Here is a 16,584-nt window from a genome sequence, read left to right on the forward strand (position 1 = left end):
TACAGCTTCCTAAACACACCACTGAGGCCCACCTAGCCTTGGTCAGAACCGCTGTGTTGAGTGAAGGGTAGCCAAGGGAAGCAGAAGTTAGAAACAAGAAGCAGTCTCCATACGAAGACCTTTTTCCTGGATTGGGAAGGAAGAAAATGAACTTGGCATAATCCTTCCAACTTTCACTCACAGTGCAGCCAGAAGGAGGGAGCACAAGGAACGAGCAAAGTCATGGGAGAATGTCGTTCATGTTACCAAATGTAAACAGCATAGTAAGACTATGGCAAAAAATACTAACTCTTAGAAGGGATCTTGGGGTAATGTGAGTTCAAAATCCCACTGAACATAGCATTTGAGTTTATCTAGTTTGTCCCTTTCACCCCAATAGTCATAAGGCCTAGGTTTGAATGCTTCCAAGCATGACAGGCTCACCACTTCTCAAAGTTGGTCAGCTTCTACTGTTGGTCAGCTCTAGTTATTAGAAAGCTTTTCCTCAATCTGACATAAATCTACTTTCTGATCATTTCCATCTATTCTCTATTCTGCCACTTGGGATAATAGTTCCCAAACTTGGCTGCACATAAGAATGACACACTAAGAATTCCAAAGATCTATTCCAGACTAATCAAACTGACACTTTTAGGTCTGTCTGGGTGCTCAAACATCTCCCCCTCTCCTTTGGCTGGTATCCACCATGTCAATAATGTAATAATGATGGGCTATGTTCTGGTCAACACTGCTCAAGGTCATTTTTACCACTTTCTGCCTGGGATCTTTGAAAGTCATTACTTAAGACATTAGGCTAAAGTGTGAAATAATCCTGTGTTGATCCTGGGTGCTGGGAGTTGGAGAGACAAACCCTGTACTTGTTGAAAACAAATTTCAGTTGTTGGAAACTATCAAAGTAGAAACATTCAAGCCAACCCTTATTTAGTAGCTGGTTGTGGTGAAGTACAGGCTGTGGCATCAGAAAAGTCAGTGTTCAAATCCTGGCTCTAGCATTTGTACAGGTGTCTGAGTCCCAGTTTCCTCCCTCTAAAATGGGAGGACTAGCACTCACAACAGAGTCACTGGCATAAATGAGGTGACATATGTAAAGCTCTCCATCTATCTAACCTTTTTTGCTACCCATTTTCCTCTTCTTCTCCCAGACTCATCTCTGACAAGTGGTACCCTCAGAGGATCAAGGACATTTCTTAACCCTACTTAGTCATATTGGGGTTAGCAAAACAGGGGCTGGTTCCCCAAATTGCTCCTTCTCTTTCTGCGGTGGGTGTGTGGCCTATCACACTGGGCTGCTCCTCTTTAAATCTCTATCAGGAATAAAGAAGGAAAGGAGGGGGCATTCCAGGCTGGGGAAACAGAGGCAGGCCAGAAGCAAAGCCTGGCTGAGGTATGGGAAGGCCACTTGCCTACCCAGAAACAAGGGACTAAAGAGAGATAGTAGTTTTAGATACATCTATTTAGCAATCTCGAGATTAGAACTTCCTCATTGAGCAATTCTGGTCAATTTCTTTCTTCCCATAACATACCAGTCCATGCCTGCCTCCTCTACAGAACTGTGGGTACAGGCAGAAGTTCTAAAGAGAAACTGGAAACAAGCAGGACCCTTTAGGGCCTTCCCAGGTACAAAAGCCTTTCCGAGTCCTAGTTCATGTTTGTGGGAAAAAGGCTTCAGCCTCCTAGACTTTCGCAGAGTTCTAAAGGTCGGATTCAAACAGTTACTAACTAGGGAAGGGAGGGAATGCAGAAACAAAGGAGGAGCAGTCAAGAAACAATAGTGAAGCGATAAAGCAGAGTCCTGGTTCCTCCTCAAGGGATACACATAACAATTATCTCTGAGTACTTCTGCAAGAACTAAGGCCCCCATCCAGATAGAGGATGGGAACTTAAGGCTCAGCACAAGATTCCTGGAGCACCGCCCAGTTACCTCACCACCAACCAATCAGAAGAAAGTCACATACCTTGTAGCCCTCACCCCAAAATTTGCCTATAAAAACTCTTCCCTGAAAACAATCAAGGGAGTTCTAGTCTTTTAAGCACAAGCCCCCCGTTCTCCCTGCATGGCCCTTGCAACAAACCTTTCTCTGCTCCAAACTCCAACATTTCGGTGTATTTGGCCCCACCGTTTGTCGGGCATGTGAACTTATGTTCAACAACAAAATTAACCCCATACTATTTATGAAATAAGATAACACTCCAAATGGAAAGCCCATCTTCTTAAGTGCCCACAGTTTCCTCCAGACTAGCACTGAAGAGGGGAAACTGTCATAGCAATGATGCAAGGAATGGAGGAAGCAGAAGATCACCCTTGTAGAGGCTCCACCTCAAAGAGGGCAGTGGCTCAGATGTGGCAGACACAGCCCCAGCCTGGTATGAGGAAGCCCAGAAAGGAAACCCTGGATGTGAGAGCTAGAAAGGAACCTCAGAGAAACTGAGGCCAAGGTAACAGCCTTGACTAAGGTCACAGAGTTGACACTAGAATTTGGATCACCCAGATCCCTTACTCTATTGTCAGAAACAATAAATGATAATCCTACCCCCAATCATCCCCAAGGGCCTGTATCATCTTGCAGGCCAATTCCAGTTGAATGGCTAGTGACCTTCCCCGGGTTGTGAGGACACCCTATCTGGTCCCAGTGGGAAAATGGTCCTGATCAAACTACTTACATCCAGAAAAGAACAATATTCCAACGCTGAGACTTTGTTATATAAACTGCCATAAATCCTACCTTGAATACCTTAAGAGGTCTCAAAGGAAAGTATAGAAGAAACCTTAAATTTCAACATCTAAATCTGTAAGATTCCTATCATACAACCCCTGAATCGCTGACCCCAGATTCTCTCACTTTACAGTCTGTGTTGAAAACCAATTACATGCAAAGCACTATAGTATACAGGAACATAATTTAAAAAGAAATCAGCTGTGGAGATGGATAGTGGTGATAGTTGTATGTGAATGTGCTTAATGCCACTGAATTGTACACTTTAAATATATATACAGTTGACCCTTGAACTACACAGGGGTTGGAGTGCCAACCCTCACACAGTGGAAAATCCACAGTCGGCACTCCTTATACATAGTTACGCATCCAACCAACCGCAAATCATGCAGTAATGTAGTACCATAGAATATATTTATTGAAAACAATCTACATATAAGTGGACCCATACAGCTCAAACCCATATTGTTCAAGGGTCAACTTTACACACACACACACACAAATGTTTTTTAAATTTTTTTAAGAAATCAGGATTCCTGTTCTCTAGGACTTTACGAGAGAGCACAGAACTCAACTCACTATAGACTCAATCAATGTCTCTGAAATGAATGGAGGGATGGGTCTTAGGAGTTAAGAAAGGCAAGAACAATGCAAAGCAGCCCATGGGAAGTGTCACATGTATGAGTAAGTGGCCTGTGAGACTGGCATTCAGGGGAGAGTTCTTCCAGGCTAAGAACATACATATCCAACATACATGTCACTGGATGTATGTTGACGTGGAGACAGTAGGGAGATCATGTGAAAAGGCTCAGAAGGTGTGGGCAAGCCCAAGATCCTAGAAGGAGGTTATGAACTTTAGAACCAGAAAGCCACTCACCTCACTACATTGCATTAGCTCCCTTTTGCAATGCCTTCATATTAGTATGATTTAATCCTATCACCTTTAATCATGGGAAGGAAGAATCATAAAGATCACCCCACTGTGTAAAGTTGCTGTGTTGTTCACTGATCAGTCAATTCTCTGTAGGGTTTAGTGTCAGGAGAAAGTCTGCCCAGAGTCACTGTGCTTCCTGCTACAGGCCAATGAAATTAAAACAACTGACTCAAGGAGAGCTGTCCTGGGCTTCCCTGGTGGCGCAGTGGTTGGGAATCCACCTGCCTAAGGCAGGGGTTGCAGGTTCGAGCCCTGGTCTGGGAAGATCCCACATGCCTCGGAGCAACTAAGCCCGTGCACCAGAACTGCTGAGCCTGCGCTCTAGAGTCAGAGAGCCATAACTGCTGGGCCCATGTGCCACAACTACTGAAGCCCACACACCGCAAAGAAGAGTGGCCCCCGCTTGCCGCAACTAAAGGAAAGCCTGCGCACAGCAATGAAGACCCAAAGCAGTCAAAAATAAATAAATAAATTTCTTTAAAAAAAGGAGAGCTGTCCTTTTTGCCTTGACTATCAGGAAGCTCAGGGCTCCGTACTCGACTTTAACGCACTAAGTTTTTGATAATCATTTCTGCCTGTTCCATGACTCTTATTCTCGAAGTCCTTTCAGTGAAAGCTGAACCATATCACCCGTACCACCTAATTCTTTTAATAAGTAGGCAGAAAATAAATAATACATAATCGAGCAAACGCTCATCAGTCATCCCTACAGAACCCACCCTCCTGGTAGAAGGGTGAATTCAAGTGACCAAACTGGATAAGACAGCAATCCCATAAGCACAGTCAGAGCCAAGGACACAGGAACACCCTGAGGCACTATTGCACTGCTGGACTTCTTTCTCCAGTCTTTGGGTATTTATTTTTTTTTTTTTTTTTTTTTTTTTTTTTTTTTTTGCGGTACGCGGGCCTCTCACTGCTGTGGCCTCTCCCGTTGAGGAGCACAGGCTCCGGACGCGCAGGCTCAGCGGCCATGGCTCACGGGCCCAGCCGCTCCGTGGCATGTGGGATCTTCCCGGACCGGGGCACGAACCCGCGTCCCCTGCATCGGCAGGCGGACTCTCAACCACTGCACCACTAGGGAAGCCTGTCTTTGGGTATTTCTGATTTAGTACCTAGAACCTTCTCTCCAGGAGGTGCTGAATGAACTCTAGCTAATTCCTACATTTTAGCTGCTTCTGGACCTCAAGCAGACCAACTGACTGAATTTTAGCTTTCCTAGCACTCGTGTTTTTGTCCTAAAGATACAATCAGGTGTATATATATATTATATATATATACTGTATATATATAATATATATGTATATTATATATATATATATGTGTGTGTGTGTATATATATATATATATATTAGACCAGACTCCAAGGATTCAACCTAGCCTCCTAGAAAGAAATTTAGGAAGAACCACACCCTCTTGAAGTGAAGGGCTTTGACTAATCTCATCTGCTTTAATTCAACTATAGTCAAAACAGGGTTAGAGAGGCAGGGGCAGGGTACTATACAGCAATGAGAAGGCAGTACTTACCGTCACATCCAACTACATATATAGATGAATCTCACAATATAAAGTTGGGTAAAAAAAGCCAGATACAAAAAGGAACAGATCATATGAGTCCATTTATAGTAAGTACAGAAACAGATCTAGGCCGGTAGAAGTCAGGATAGTGATTATACTTAGTGGGGGGTATACCTGCTATTGTTGGTAATAATTTGTTACTGGATCTGGGTGGTAGTTACCTGGTGTGTTCAGTTCTCTATATAAATTATACTTCAATTTAAAAACATAGGAAGGAAAAAGGACAAGGCACTGATTAGGCCCTAGTCTACCTACTCACATGGTCTGGCCAAAGAGGTCAAATCAGAGGGGAAAGCCATAACCTAAATGCAGCCGTACATAGCCTTCCAGTGACTCTATGTGCTGACACATGCTTGCAACTTAGTTTCAAAAGAATTTCATATCTTCCATTATTCCTTTGCCAGTGTTTCACTGCAAATCTTTGACAAGGAAACCAAGGTTTGAAGAAGCTTCCCCAAACCGCAGGCCAAAGTCCCTGACAGGACCCATAACACCCAGTGGCCAGATGAGTGCCCTAACCCGGGGCATAGGTGTGCCCACACAGGGAAAGCTAGGTAACTACCATCAGTGGCCTCATTAATAATAGTGTCTTCACAGACTCCTCCTGGGAGGACCGAGACTGTGCAAAGAGCAGCAAGTTTATCCTGTAATGTTGCCAAGCCAAGGCCAGATGTTTCCGATAAGATTTAAAAAAAAAAAAAGGATGAGTTGGGGAGGAAAAGACAGAGCAGATCCTGGATTCTTTAAGCCTCCTGTCCTCTGAAACACAGCTAACGAAGTGACAGATCTGCCTCGACACTTTTTTCAGATGGGACAAGGCGGACCCCCACTAGGGCGGCGCGCCACCTCAGGGAGATTCCAGCTGACGCACTGCGTACTCACATGGCTGGAGCAGCGCAGGGTGAGTGTGGAGCTCACTGAGGAGGCTTACAGGCCACTCCTCCAGGATTCTGTTGCACCGTGAGTCACAGGGTTTCCTGTTCTTCCAGTTCTTGGGCTGCATCAAGTTACAGCCAGACAGACCTCAGGCAGTAGCACCTGTCTGGGGTCCAGGAGACAGGCATTTGGGACGCCTGTCCCAGGACCCTCCTATCCTCAGACTATGGGGCAGCAGTACAAAGGAATAATATGTCCCCATTCGCCTGCACATAATGATTGAGCACTAAATTGAGTGTGCCAGCGCCAGGCGCTGAGGATGCCGGGATAAAGAAGACCCTTCTGCCTGCAAGTGTCCAGTCTATTGGTGGGAGGCAAATAGGTCAACAAGTTATTATAAACTGAAGGAGTAAGGCAGAGAGTAAGCAGTTTCTTTCACTATAATAAAAGACAGATTTACAATCACTTAAATCACATACATCAGTACAATTCTGAGGAGTTTTTGTCTTGAAAAGGTTAAACATATGTGTTGACCCCATGCCTAGAATGTTCTCCTGCTCTGGCCTAACAAACTCCCACTTGTCCTTCACCCCAAATACATTCCCCAAGTTCCCAGCTGGTTATACTAACACACTTTTGACACTTGTGTCTCTTGCTCTCACTGGTCCCAGAAGACTAAAAGGCACTGACTACATGTTCCCAACTTCATATTTGTGATGCCAGAGCTCTCTCAGTACTGAGATACAGTAGATGCTCAAGACATATTTGTTATGGTGACATCAAGGGGTGACAGGAATGCCGAGGAGAGGAGTGAGAGAGTAACTTGGGTAAAGGGGAAGAGCTGGCTACTGCAGACTGCCCAGGTGCTCAGAGCCTGGCCTTGTTCTTCAGGCCTGGGCCCACACTGCATGTGATCCTGGCAGCAGCAGAGTTTCCTCTCCATCTACCTAGCTGCCCTGGCCAGTACCCCAGATCCCCTAGGGGTCGAACTCTGCCTCCCCTGGCCAGCCCCATGTCAGGGACCAGAGTCTGCCCCTGAGCCCATATGCCCACAGGGGCATCTGAACTCCCCACTCTTGTCTGCTGCCAACTGTCCACCTGCTGGACCAAATCACTTTGGGTCTGTCTCTTTATACCATGTCCAGCCCCAGAACTTCCCAGTCTGCTCTACCCACCCCAGACACACCCACCATAAGCAGGGCAACCATATATCCCAGTTTGCCCAGGACAATGTTTACAGTGTGGTAGCAGCATAACTGTTAACAGTGTCTCCTTTTACTCTCAAAAGTGGCCCAGTTTGGACAATAAATTATAGGGTCACCTTAGGTACAGGCCACAAATCAAATCCTGCTCATGGTTCTTAGGGAGCCCACACCTGAATGATGAGAAGAGCCCATTCTATGCCAATGGCGCTGAAAGGAATCTGGGTTTCCTTTCAGGAAATGGTGGAGAAACTGGGTTCTTGGCTGGTCCCTTAGTACATGGCACCCGGTTTCCTCAACTGCAAAATAAAGGTTTGGACGAGATGATCTCAAAGGTCCCTTCCCAACTGACCCTGGACTGATAACCCCATGAAACTGAAAGACAACTGGCTATCTCCAGTTGTCCCAGGCAGCCCCACACTGGGGCTAAGTGCCTGGGCTCTGGAATCATACTGCCTGGGTTTGAATTCTGGCTTGCCCTTGAGCAAGGTACTGTCCCTTTCTGTGCCTTGGTGTCTTCTTCTGAATAATAGGTAATAATAACGTCTACCCTGGAGGGCTGCCCGAGGACGACCTGAGTTGTAGTAGAGTTCACAGACAGAGCCCAGCACTTCGCGAGTGGTGTACATGTTTGTTAATTTAAGACCTTTGGGAATTGAGGGGAAAAGAGGACTGGTGGGACATGGCTGGAAGGCTTCATTAGAAGGGGTTGAGACAGGACAATATGGGAGGAAGCAGGAGGAACTTTTGTCCCTCAAATGGGAAAAAGGAAAAGCGACAGCTTCAAATGCCCTTACTCAGCCCAAATCAAAGCTGTCCAATGGCTTATCTGGTTTCACTCCTTTATCAGACAATACGGTGCTGCCAGAAGGAAGAGGTTGGGAACAAGGCCTTCCAAGAACATAGACCATCTCCAGGCCTCCAGGGCAGGGATGCTGAGCTGAAGGTGAGAAGAGGCAGGAAGGCTGGCTGAGGTGGATGGGCACCGAGGGTTCCCAGAGCCAGGTTCTCAGGTCTGACTCACGCTCCAGGGAAGGACTCTTAAGGAATTGCTTAGAGATCCACAGACAACAGTGCAAAAAGCATGGTACTTCAAGGAAAACGAGATTGTCTAGCTCCTGCTCCCATGGAAACAAGGCCAAGACTCCCAACCAAGTTTGGACAAGACAGAGGCTGTACAGGGATGGGGGGAGTAGAGTGTGGGTTCCACACTGAGGGTCCTCTCCGGCTTTGTCGAGAACCCCAAGCACCTCAGTGTCAGAAGGGGCCACACTAGACAGCCCAGAGTCTACATAGGAGGGGCAAAGAGCTCTCTGCTGAGAACCAAGATGGCCAGGGACTCTCCATTCAATGTGCCAGAAAATGTGAGAATGACTGTTCCCTTCATTGAAACTCCAGGGGTCAGTGGGACTGAAACCTACCATGACCCGGTCCTGTGACTCAACAGCACAGGGCACCCCAAGTGGTTCCCCCAGTGGGAAGCCAGAGTCTGGGGCAGATGTGAGGAAGTGTGAGCAAGCATCTCATTGGCCAATTTCAGCGTAAGTGGCCTCAGCAACTGCCATTGGAGCCTCTGTGATTCTGCCCTCCAGGGGAGGTACCGACAGGGAGTGGACTAGACTTCTACAGGGAGAAGGGGTTGAACAAATGCTGTGACTATTCAGTGTGCAGCTTTGTCTCTCATGACTTCCCAAGGAGGACGCTTCAAGCTGAGGTGTACCAAAATGCCCCAGGCAACCCAGAGACTCCCCCCTCCACCCAAGGGGAATGCTGTATCCCCAGAAGACCAGAAGGAAAGCAAGTTAGAGGAAGAGCTCAAAAACGGGTCTCCTATGCCCAGAAAAGAGAAGGTTTTAGAAGTTGGATGGGGCAGTGAGGAAGCTTCCTTATTTCTCAGCTTTAGGAACTTTCCATCCTTCTGTCCGCCCTGTCCTCTGCTCTAATCCAACATAAGACAGAGAATATAAATGGGCCAGAACCCATATGCCCTAAAAGTCCTTAGGAAAAAGAAGCAGGGCCTCTTTTGCTTCTGCCCAGAGGGATAGCGCAGTCAGGTATCTGAGAGTGTGTCTATCTCTATGTACTAATATTTGACACATAAAGTGTTGACTATGTAGCAGGCACAGCTCTAAGAACTTCACATATATTCACTCTCTCTTAAATCCTTACAAAGACCCTATTAAGGTGTTATCCACTCTCCATTTTATAAGCGGAAGAAACTGAGGCCTAGAGAGGTTAAATAACTGGCCCAAGTTCACACAGCTGGTTTGTGGTGAGCCAGGATTCCACCCCAGGGAGCCTGGCTCTACTTCTCAGCACACAGCCTCTCCCAGTGACTGCTGGACTGTCCCTCAGTGGGTACCAACGGCCCCTTCCCTCTGCTTCCTGAGATAGGAGTTCCACCAACTCACATGCCTGCCTTGTTCAGAAGCCTGGAAAATGCCTGGCTTTCAGGGAAACCCCAGCAACAGCCAGGGTGAGGTTCTCCTGGGGTCAGCTGAGCAAACTTCTCTCCCACTGGCTTCCTGGAGTGCTTACCTTGCCCACATTTTTCTGGCTGAAAACAGAAAACATTACTCAGGTAACCCACACTTCAGCCAGGGGTCATGGACATCTGCTAACTACTGTGGTCTGCAGACCTCACCTTAAATTCATCTTTTGTAAAAGGCCACTCCCCACCATGACTATCCCATGACATGGCACACTGAGAGCTAAGAACTATGGTCCTAGTTGCAGCTACTACTAAGTAGCTGTATGACCATTAGCGATGCACTATAATACTGGAATGGGGGATAGACCATGTTCTTCTGATGCAGTTTCTCAACCTATAGATATTTGGGGTCAGAAAAGTCTTTTTTTTTGGCAGGGGGGCTGTCCTGGGCATTGTAGGATGTTTAGCATTATCCCTTGCCTCTGCTTACTAGATGCAATGACACGTCTTCATCCACCTGCCTGTGAGGACCAAAAATGTCTTCAGACACCACCAAAGTCCACCTGGGGGATGAAATCACTAATAGTTGAAAACCACTGCTCTAAAGGAGTAGTTAAAAACAAACAAACAACAAAAAACCACAGGCTTCGCCCCTGTAAATTGGGGTAGGGTAAAAACTCTTGCTCTTTATGATAGGCTGGGTAGCCCCTCACAAGATTATCCAGCCCAAAATGTCAATAGCACCAAGACTGAGAGACCTGCTTTAGAGGTAAGCAGGAACAGCTACCTGTGATCTATGGTGTGAGATATTAAGTCGCAGCCAGCGAACTCCGCGATTTGATTTGCCACACCTCCACCCCCACTACTTTTGAAAGTCAAAGACAGACAGCACACAGTGTTGGAAAACAAACCAAACTTGCTGACTTCAAAACTCAACAGTGATAATGAGGAACCAGTTATCAAGAGCCACCTTTTAAACCGGAAGTATCTGAAAAAAGGAAGCCAGTTTTCTGGGGTTCCTGAGCTCTTTTAGTACATCAGATCTCCTTACTACGGCTGCCAGATTTTGAGAAAACTGTTGTGGTTTGTGTTGTTTTGAGTCTCCCTGGAAAAGGGTCCCTAGCTGCCCTCAAACTCCTCAGGGTGCTAGAAAAGTTCAACTTTGAAAAGTGATGTTAAAAAAAAAAAAAATGTCGGCTTTGTCTGAGGAGCCTCAGAGAGAATTTTAATTCATTCAGGGGTAAAGAAAAAAGAGCTTCTTGGCCGCTCTCTGAACTAGAAATTTGACAATACAAAACAAATGGATGATTAGTAAAAGCTACAAAATATTCCTGCTACCATCAATTGTCTTCGGAGCAGGAAAGGGACTTGGTACTAAGATACTAAGTTGAACAAATGAGGCAAATTGTACCTGTCAATGTCAGTTAACTCAGCCAAAAATAATCTTACTAAGGTTTTAATCAGTACTTTACTCCCATACTTTCATCCCCTATCTGAAGATTAATGGCACATAGTAGGTGCTCAAAAAATATCAGTTGAGATTCCCTTGAGGTCCCTAATTCCCCATCCCATGAGAATGACTGCCATGACCCTTTACTGGATGTAAAGTACCTATTTCTAGAGCCTCATCTCACCAGACAGCTGAAAGGTGTCGTAGTCTCAATTTCCCACATAGTAACTATACCCACAGTAGGTTCTCAAAAAACATTAAACTCTTATCTCTTGGGGGTTCTGTTGAATCTTTCTGCTTCCAAGATATTCTCCCCTCTCATTAAGTCCAGAGTTGAAAGCTACCCCTCACTAATGTAGTAAAGAGCCCAAGTGAACTATCTATATTCCAAGATTGTATGTCACCAGTCTGTGTGTGTTAAAATAATCGGTTAATGGCTAAAGGAAGGCATGTATACTTCATTTCACTTCCATGGTTAATCCTGATTATCAAGTTTAAGAGACAAAAATCCTGTATCTTGTATACTATTTATAGCTCAATTAATCAAAAGAATCCTCTAACTCTGCAGACAGGACAAAAACCCTTGATTGCTGGAGGACAGTAAACACCCTTTTTCTCTCTCCCCCTCTCTCCCTGCCTCCCTTTCCCCTCAGGATCAGTCTCACGCCAAGCCTCAGGCCTTGCTGAGGGAACAGCTCACTGTCTTTCCCTCCAAGGGTCCCTCCACCCTTGGATACCCACCCCTTCAACCCAGTACCAGCACCCCCCCAGCTGCCTCTCACCCTCTTCCACTTCCTGCAGCCCTTGCTCTGCTTCTTTTCCCAGGAAGGTCCACTCCTTCATTCTTGGACTCACTGAACACCTCACCAGTGGCCATAAACTGGCTATAAAGGTGAACAGCTAGGATTCTCCCTGCCCTGTAACTACCAACTCCAATGTATGATGGAATGGTGACCAGGTGTGACATTTAGAGGAATGGTGATTCAAGTCTTCGGGAATGCAGATAGAGAAGATGAGGCTGAGGTGAGGGGTGGGGTCAGGGAGCAATCAGTATGCAGTCTTTTTTTTTTTTGGAGGAATATTTGATTTACAATGTTGCCTTAGTTTCTGGTATACAGTAAAGTGATTCAGTTATACATACATATATACATATTCTTTTTCATATTCTTTTCCATTATGGTTTATTACAGGATGTTGAATATAGTCCCCTGTGCTATATAGTAGGACCTTATTGTTTATCTTTTTTTTTTTTTTTTTTTTTTTTTGCGGTATGCGGGCCTCTCACTGTTGTGGCCTCTCCCGTTGCGGAGCACAGGCTCAGACGTGCAGGCTCAGTGGCAATGGCTCACGGGCCTAGCCGCTCCGCGGCATGTGGGATCTTCCTGGACCGGGGCACGAACCCGTATCCCCTGCATCGGCAGGCGGACTCTCAACCACTGTGCCACCAGGGAAGCCCCTGTTTATCTATTTTATATATAGTAGTTTGTATCTGCTAATCCCAAACTCCTAATGTATTCTTCCCCCACCCCCTTTCCCCTTTGGTAACCATTAGTTTGTTTTCTATGTCTGTGAGTCTGTTTCTGTTTCATAAATAAGTTCATTTGTGTCATATTAGATTCCACATATAAGTTGTAGTACACAGTCTTCTGAAATGATCCAGTCTGGCTCCAGAAAGAGACTGGAAACACACCCTAGGAGGCCTCTGAAGTAACCCAGAGACCAGCTGACCAAGGTAAAGCAATCAGAAAGGAAAGTCAGTGAAATGGGTCCAGGGCTCCCAGTCAGAATAATCAGAGGGTACTGGTGCCACTAATCTGACCAAGAGAAGAGCTACCTGCATTTCTGGACATGCTGGGTGAGGGTGCTGCCAGCATCCAAGAGTGAACACAGACACGGGCCAGGATGGGGTCTTCTGATGGTCCCAGAGGCAGGGGGTGTGGTCAAGAGCATGGGCCTCTGGAGCCCAAATGCATGGCTTCAATTTCCAGCCTTTACAAAAAAGCTAGTGACCTTGAACAAGTCACTCTGTGCCTCAGCTCCTTACCAGTAAAACAGGGATGCTGATAATAGTATCTACTTCATGGTGTTGTTATGAATGTTAATAAGCTAACATATGTAAAGAGCTTAAAACCACCTGGTACACAGTAAATGCTATATGTGTTTGCTCTTGAGTTTCAAAGTGTCAATCAGCACAAAACACTAGGCTTGTCTATCAGGGGACAAGTGATTCTGATGGGGCTAGTTTTGGGCAGGTGAACCTAAACTTTCCCTGCCTCAGACTACAACCCATATTATGTAAAATAATAGGGATTTCAGAAGAGTTCAAATCAAGGCCTTTTCAAAAGACTGTAAAACTAAAGCTTCAACCTTCTCTCCTAATTCTTCCTTCTAGTAGCAACTTTAAAAGATCCTTCCATAATATTCTCTCTGATTCTCTCCCTATTTCCTAACTGCTGCTGGAAACAGGCAGCTTTGCTCACCTAAACTGGGAGGCCAAGTCCCAGCTTCCACACCTGCTGAGTTAAGGCCTGACTCAATTCTGCCCCCATTGGTAATTTGGAGGAAATACACCCAAGTGTCCCTGAGACACTTGACAGGCTGCAAATGTAGAGAAGACTACAAGAAAGACCTTTTCACATGGCTGTGCTTAATCATCACAACTCCCCAAAGTGAAGAAGGTTGCTGTTGTCATCCCTGTTTTACAAAAAGAAATTGGCGGTCCAAAGAAGCAAAGTGACTTGCTCAGAGTCCTGTGGTTAATAAACCACAAAACAGTGATTAGAACTCATTTCTACATGCCCTGGTTAATTCTCTTTCCAGTTTGGGACTAAAGCTATGACCCCTCCCCATTCCAGGCCAGGAAGGTTCCAGTCCTAGCCTCCATCCTCTGGTTTCGGGGAGGGTAAATTTGTGGTCCTAGGTTCCTTCCTCTGGACAGGGGGTGAGTAAATTTAAATGTCCTGGGGCAATATTCAACCAACTGAGAAGACCTCTCCTGAATTAATGGTCCTCCAGCTTTGTATTCTAGGACTTGCCAAGAGATGACTGTCACAAGGGTTAACTCACTTCTTGAGCAAAGAAGTCCAACAAAGTTGCCAAGGTCCTGCCGGATCACAGACACGTTCTTAAATAAACTGAATTAAAGTGCAGAGCAGAGCCTTATCCCAGGATTGAGTTAGAAGGTAACAGCCACTTACAAGCAGACTAACACTCAACTAAACCAGCGGCCCTCTGCTCCCTACTCCAGTCTGAGGCTAAGTAATGTCACGGTATTTTGGGGTTCATCTACCACGACTTTGAAAACACTGTGATGGCAACCCACCTTCCTCTCCTTTGCTCTCAGGATCCCCAGAATGGGAGTATGAGCAGGTCGCCCCACATAAAGATAACGTCAAAACATTTGCCCAAAAATGTGTTCCCATTGAGATACAGAAATTTCAAGTATGTAATTGAGCAACGCTCTGTCATTGACTCACAGATCTGGACACCCTCCACCCCCGCCCCAGCCCACTCTCTCGTCTCAAGTCCTAGCTGAGGCCCAGGGCCAGGAGCCAATCCCGAAATCCCGAGCGTTTCAGAAACTCAATTCTCCCCAGAGAGCGCCTGGGGCCCAGCCTAGCCCCACCCACTCTCCATACCCAGAGGCACAGAGAGCGAGGCTCCCCGGCGGGGCCAGAGGCTTTGTCTTACGGAAAAGACCTGGCCCGAGCAAGAGCTCGGACTTAGGCGGGGTGCTGCTGAGACAGAAGCGGGCAGACAGGTCAGGGCTCACGACAGGGAAAAGCTCGTTTTCAGAAGGACAAAAATCTCCAGGAAGACGGCAAAGAGGGGAAAAGGGGGTGTTGGTCCTCTCGGAGAAACTTTTAGGTACACCAGAAGTAACATCCAAAGTCCACCCCCCATTTGGGGGGCGGGCCCGAAGATGGGGTACTCAAGGCAGGGCGGCCCCGAGGCAGGCGCTGGGAATGGGCGTTGGGGGGGCGTACGCCCCTCGCGGAGCCACAGTTCCGGGCGCCTCAGTTCCGGGAAAGGGGTGCGGCGGGCGGAGTTTCTCTGACCCTTTCCCAGCTTCTTCCCGCGTGGTCTTCTCCCCAAGCCCACCTCCGCAAGGCCGTGAGGAACGCTAGGGGGAATCGTAGGTCCCCAAAATGTGGTCCTTTAGCGCGGGAGGAACCCAGGCAACCCCGCGCGGCAGCGGAGCCTTCCCCCAACTCACCCCCCCCCCCCCGCCACGATTCTCCCCACGTGCTCTGGCCGGAACTCAGGCAGCTAAAGGGGGGCTCCTCCCACGTGGGCCCAGCAGTCAAAGACTACGTGCCGGGTGGCCCGCCCCTCCAAAAAAAAAAAAAGCGCGAGCGCGCGCAGGGCCGCAGAGAGGGAGAGCCGCGCGGTGCGCGAGCCCCGGAGCCTCGCACGCGCGCACACGTCTGCCCGTGCCTAGCGGACGTGGCTCCTCCAGCCCAGGACTTTCCCCGCCGCGCTGATATTTTCCGCGTCCGCGGCCCGGAATGGGAAGGAAGCGGGTCCCCGCAGGGTCTAAGAGGAGAGTCCCAGCCGGCCGGGACCCCGGAGAGAGGGCCGGGGACAAAGCAATGTTGTCAGGCAAGCCAGCCGCCCCCGCCCGCGCTTACTTACCTTCTGCACTTGGTCATGGTTGAGCTCCGTAAAGAAGTAGGCGAGCAGATGCGAGGCGATCATCCTGCTGCGGCCCGACAGCGCCGAGATGGGAAACCGAGGCTGGAGCGCTTGCGGGGGAGGAGGGCGGCGCGGTCTGACCGCTTTGTCCGGGCTTGGAGGCCCGGTTGGGAGCGATGAGTCCGGGAGGTACACAAAGAAGGCACACGATGGCGCGCCCAGCTGGAGAGTTTCGGGACTCTAAAAACAGGTTTTGATAGTCACAACTGCTGAAGGACCAAGAATCACTCCCAGCGACGTGCTGGGATGCCCCCACTGTCAAGGTACTAACTTCAGCCACAGAATCACTAAGGCTTAACTTGAGAAGAATAGCAGCTTGGCTCCACTAGGGCGACAGGACCTCTCCGGCTCACACGCGCGCTGCTCTCGCCAGCGGATCTTCTCGGCTCGGTGACACGCTGGTGCTAGCGGCGGTCCGGGACTCCTGCGCTGGAGTTTCGTGCAACAATGTGGCTTATTGAGGGGTTGCCGGCTCGCGGGCCGCCGGGTCAGTGACGCGCGCACGCCCATTGGCTGCGCGGGGAGGGTGTGTGTGCCCACGGGCCGCCCGCCACCGCGGTGCAGCCAGTCAGAGCGGACGGCCCGCGGGCGCGGCCGCTCAGACACCCGAGCCGGCAAGCTGGAGGGGCGCACCCGGGGCAGGGGGAGGGGCCAGGCAGCATGGATGAGACGTGTGGTCCGTGGCAACAGGCTGGGGCGGAAAGGCG

The 16,584-nt window shown here is 48.1% G+C and overlaps 1 protein-coding gene across 3 annotated transcripts in view; it reads right to left on the reverse strand.

Moving 5' to 3' along the window:
* Positions 1–16,276, reverse strand: part of HK2 (hexokinase 2) — a 61,590-nt gene extending 45,314 nt beyond the window's left edge. For 2 of the 3 annotated variants that reach the window (XM_033838130.2, XM_033838131.2), the window contains exon 1: positions 15,818–16,276. In XM_033838130.2, coding sequence (XP_033694021.1) covers positions 15,818–15,880 — 63 coding nt within the window. In that variant the 5' untranslated portion in view covers positions 15,881–16,276. The remainder of the gene's footprint in view (positions 1–15,817) is intronic. The other variant, XM_033838129.2, reaches the window with a different exon arrangement.
* Positions 16,277–16,584: the final 308 nt, after the last annotated feature.

The sequence above is a fragment of the Tursiops truncatus genome, chromosome 14, assembly GCF_011762595.2.
Source record: "Tursiops truncatus isolate mTurTru1 chromosome 14, mTurTru1.mat.Y, whole genome shotgun sequence".
NCBI lineage: Eukaryota > Metazoa > Chordata > Mammalia > Artiodactyla > Delphinidae > Tursiops > Tursiops truncatus.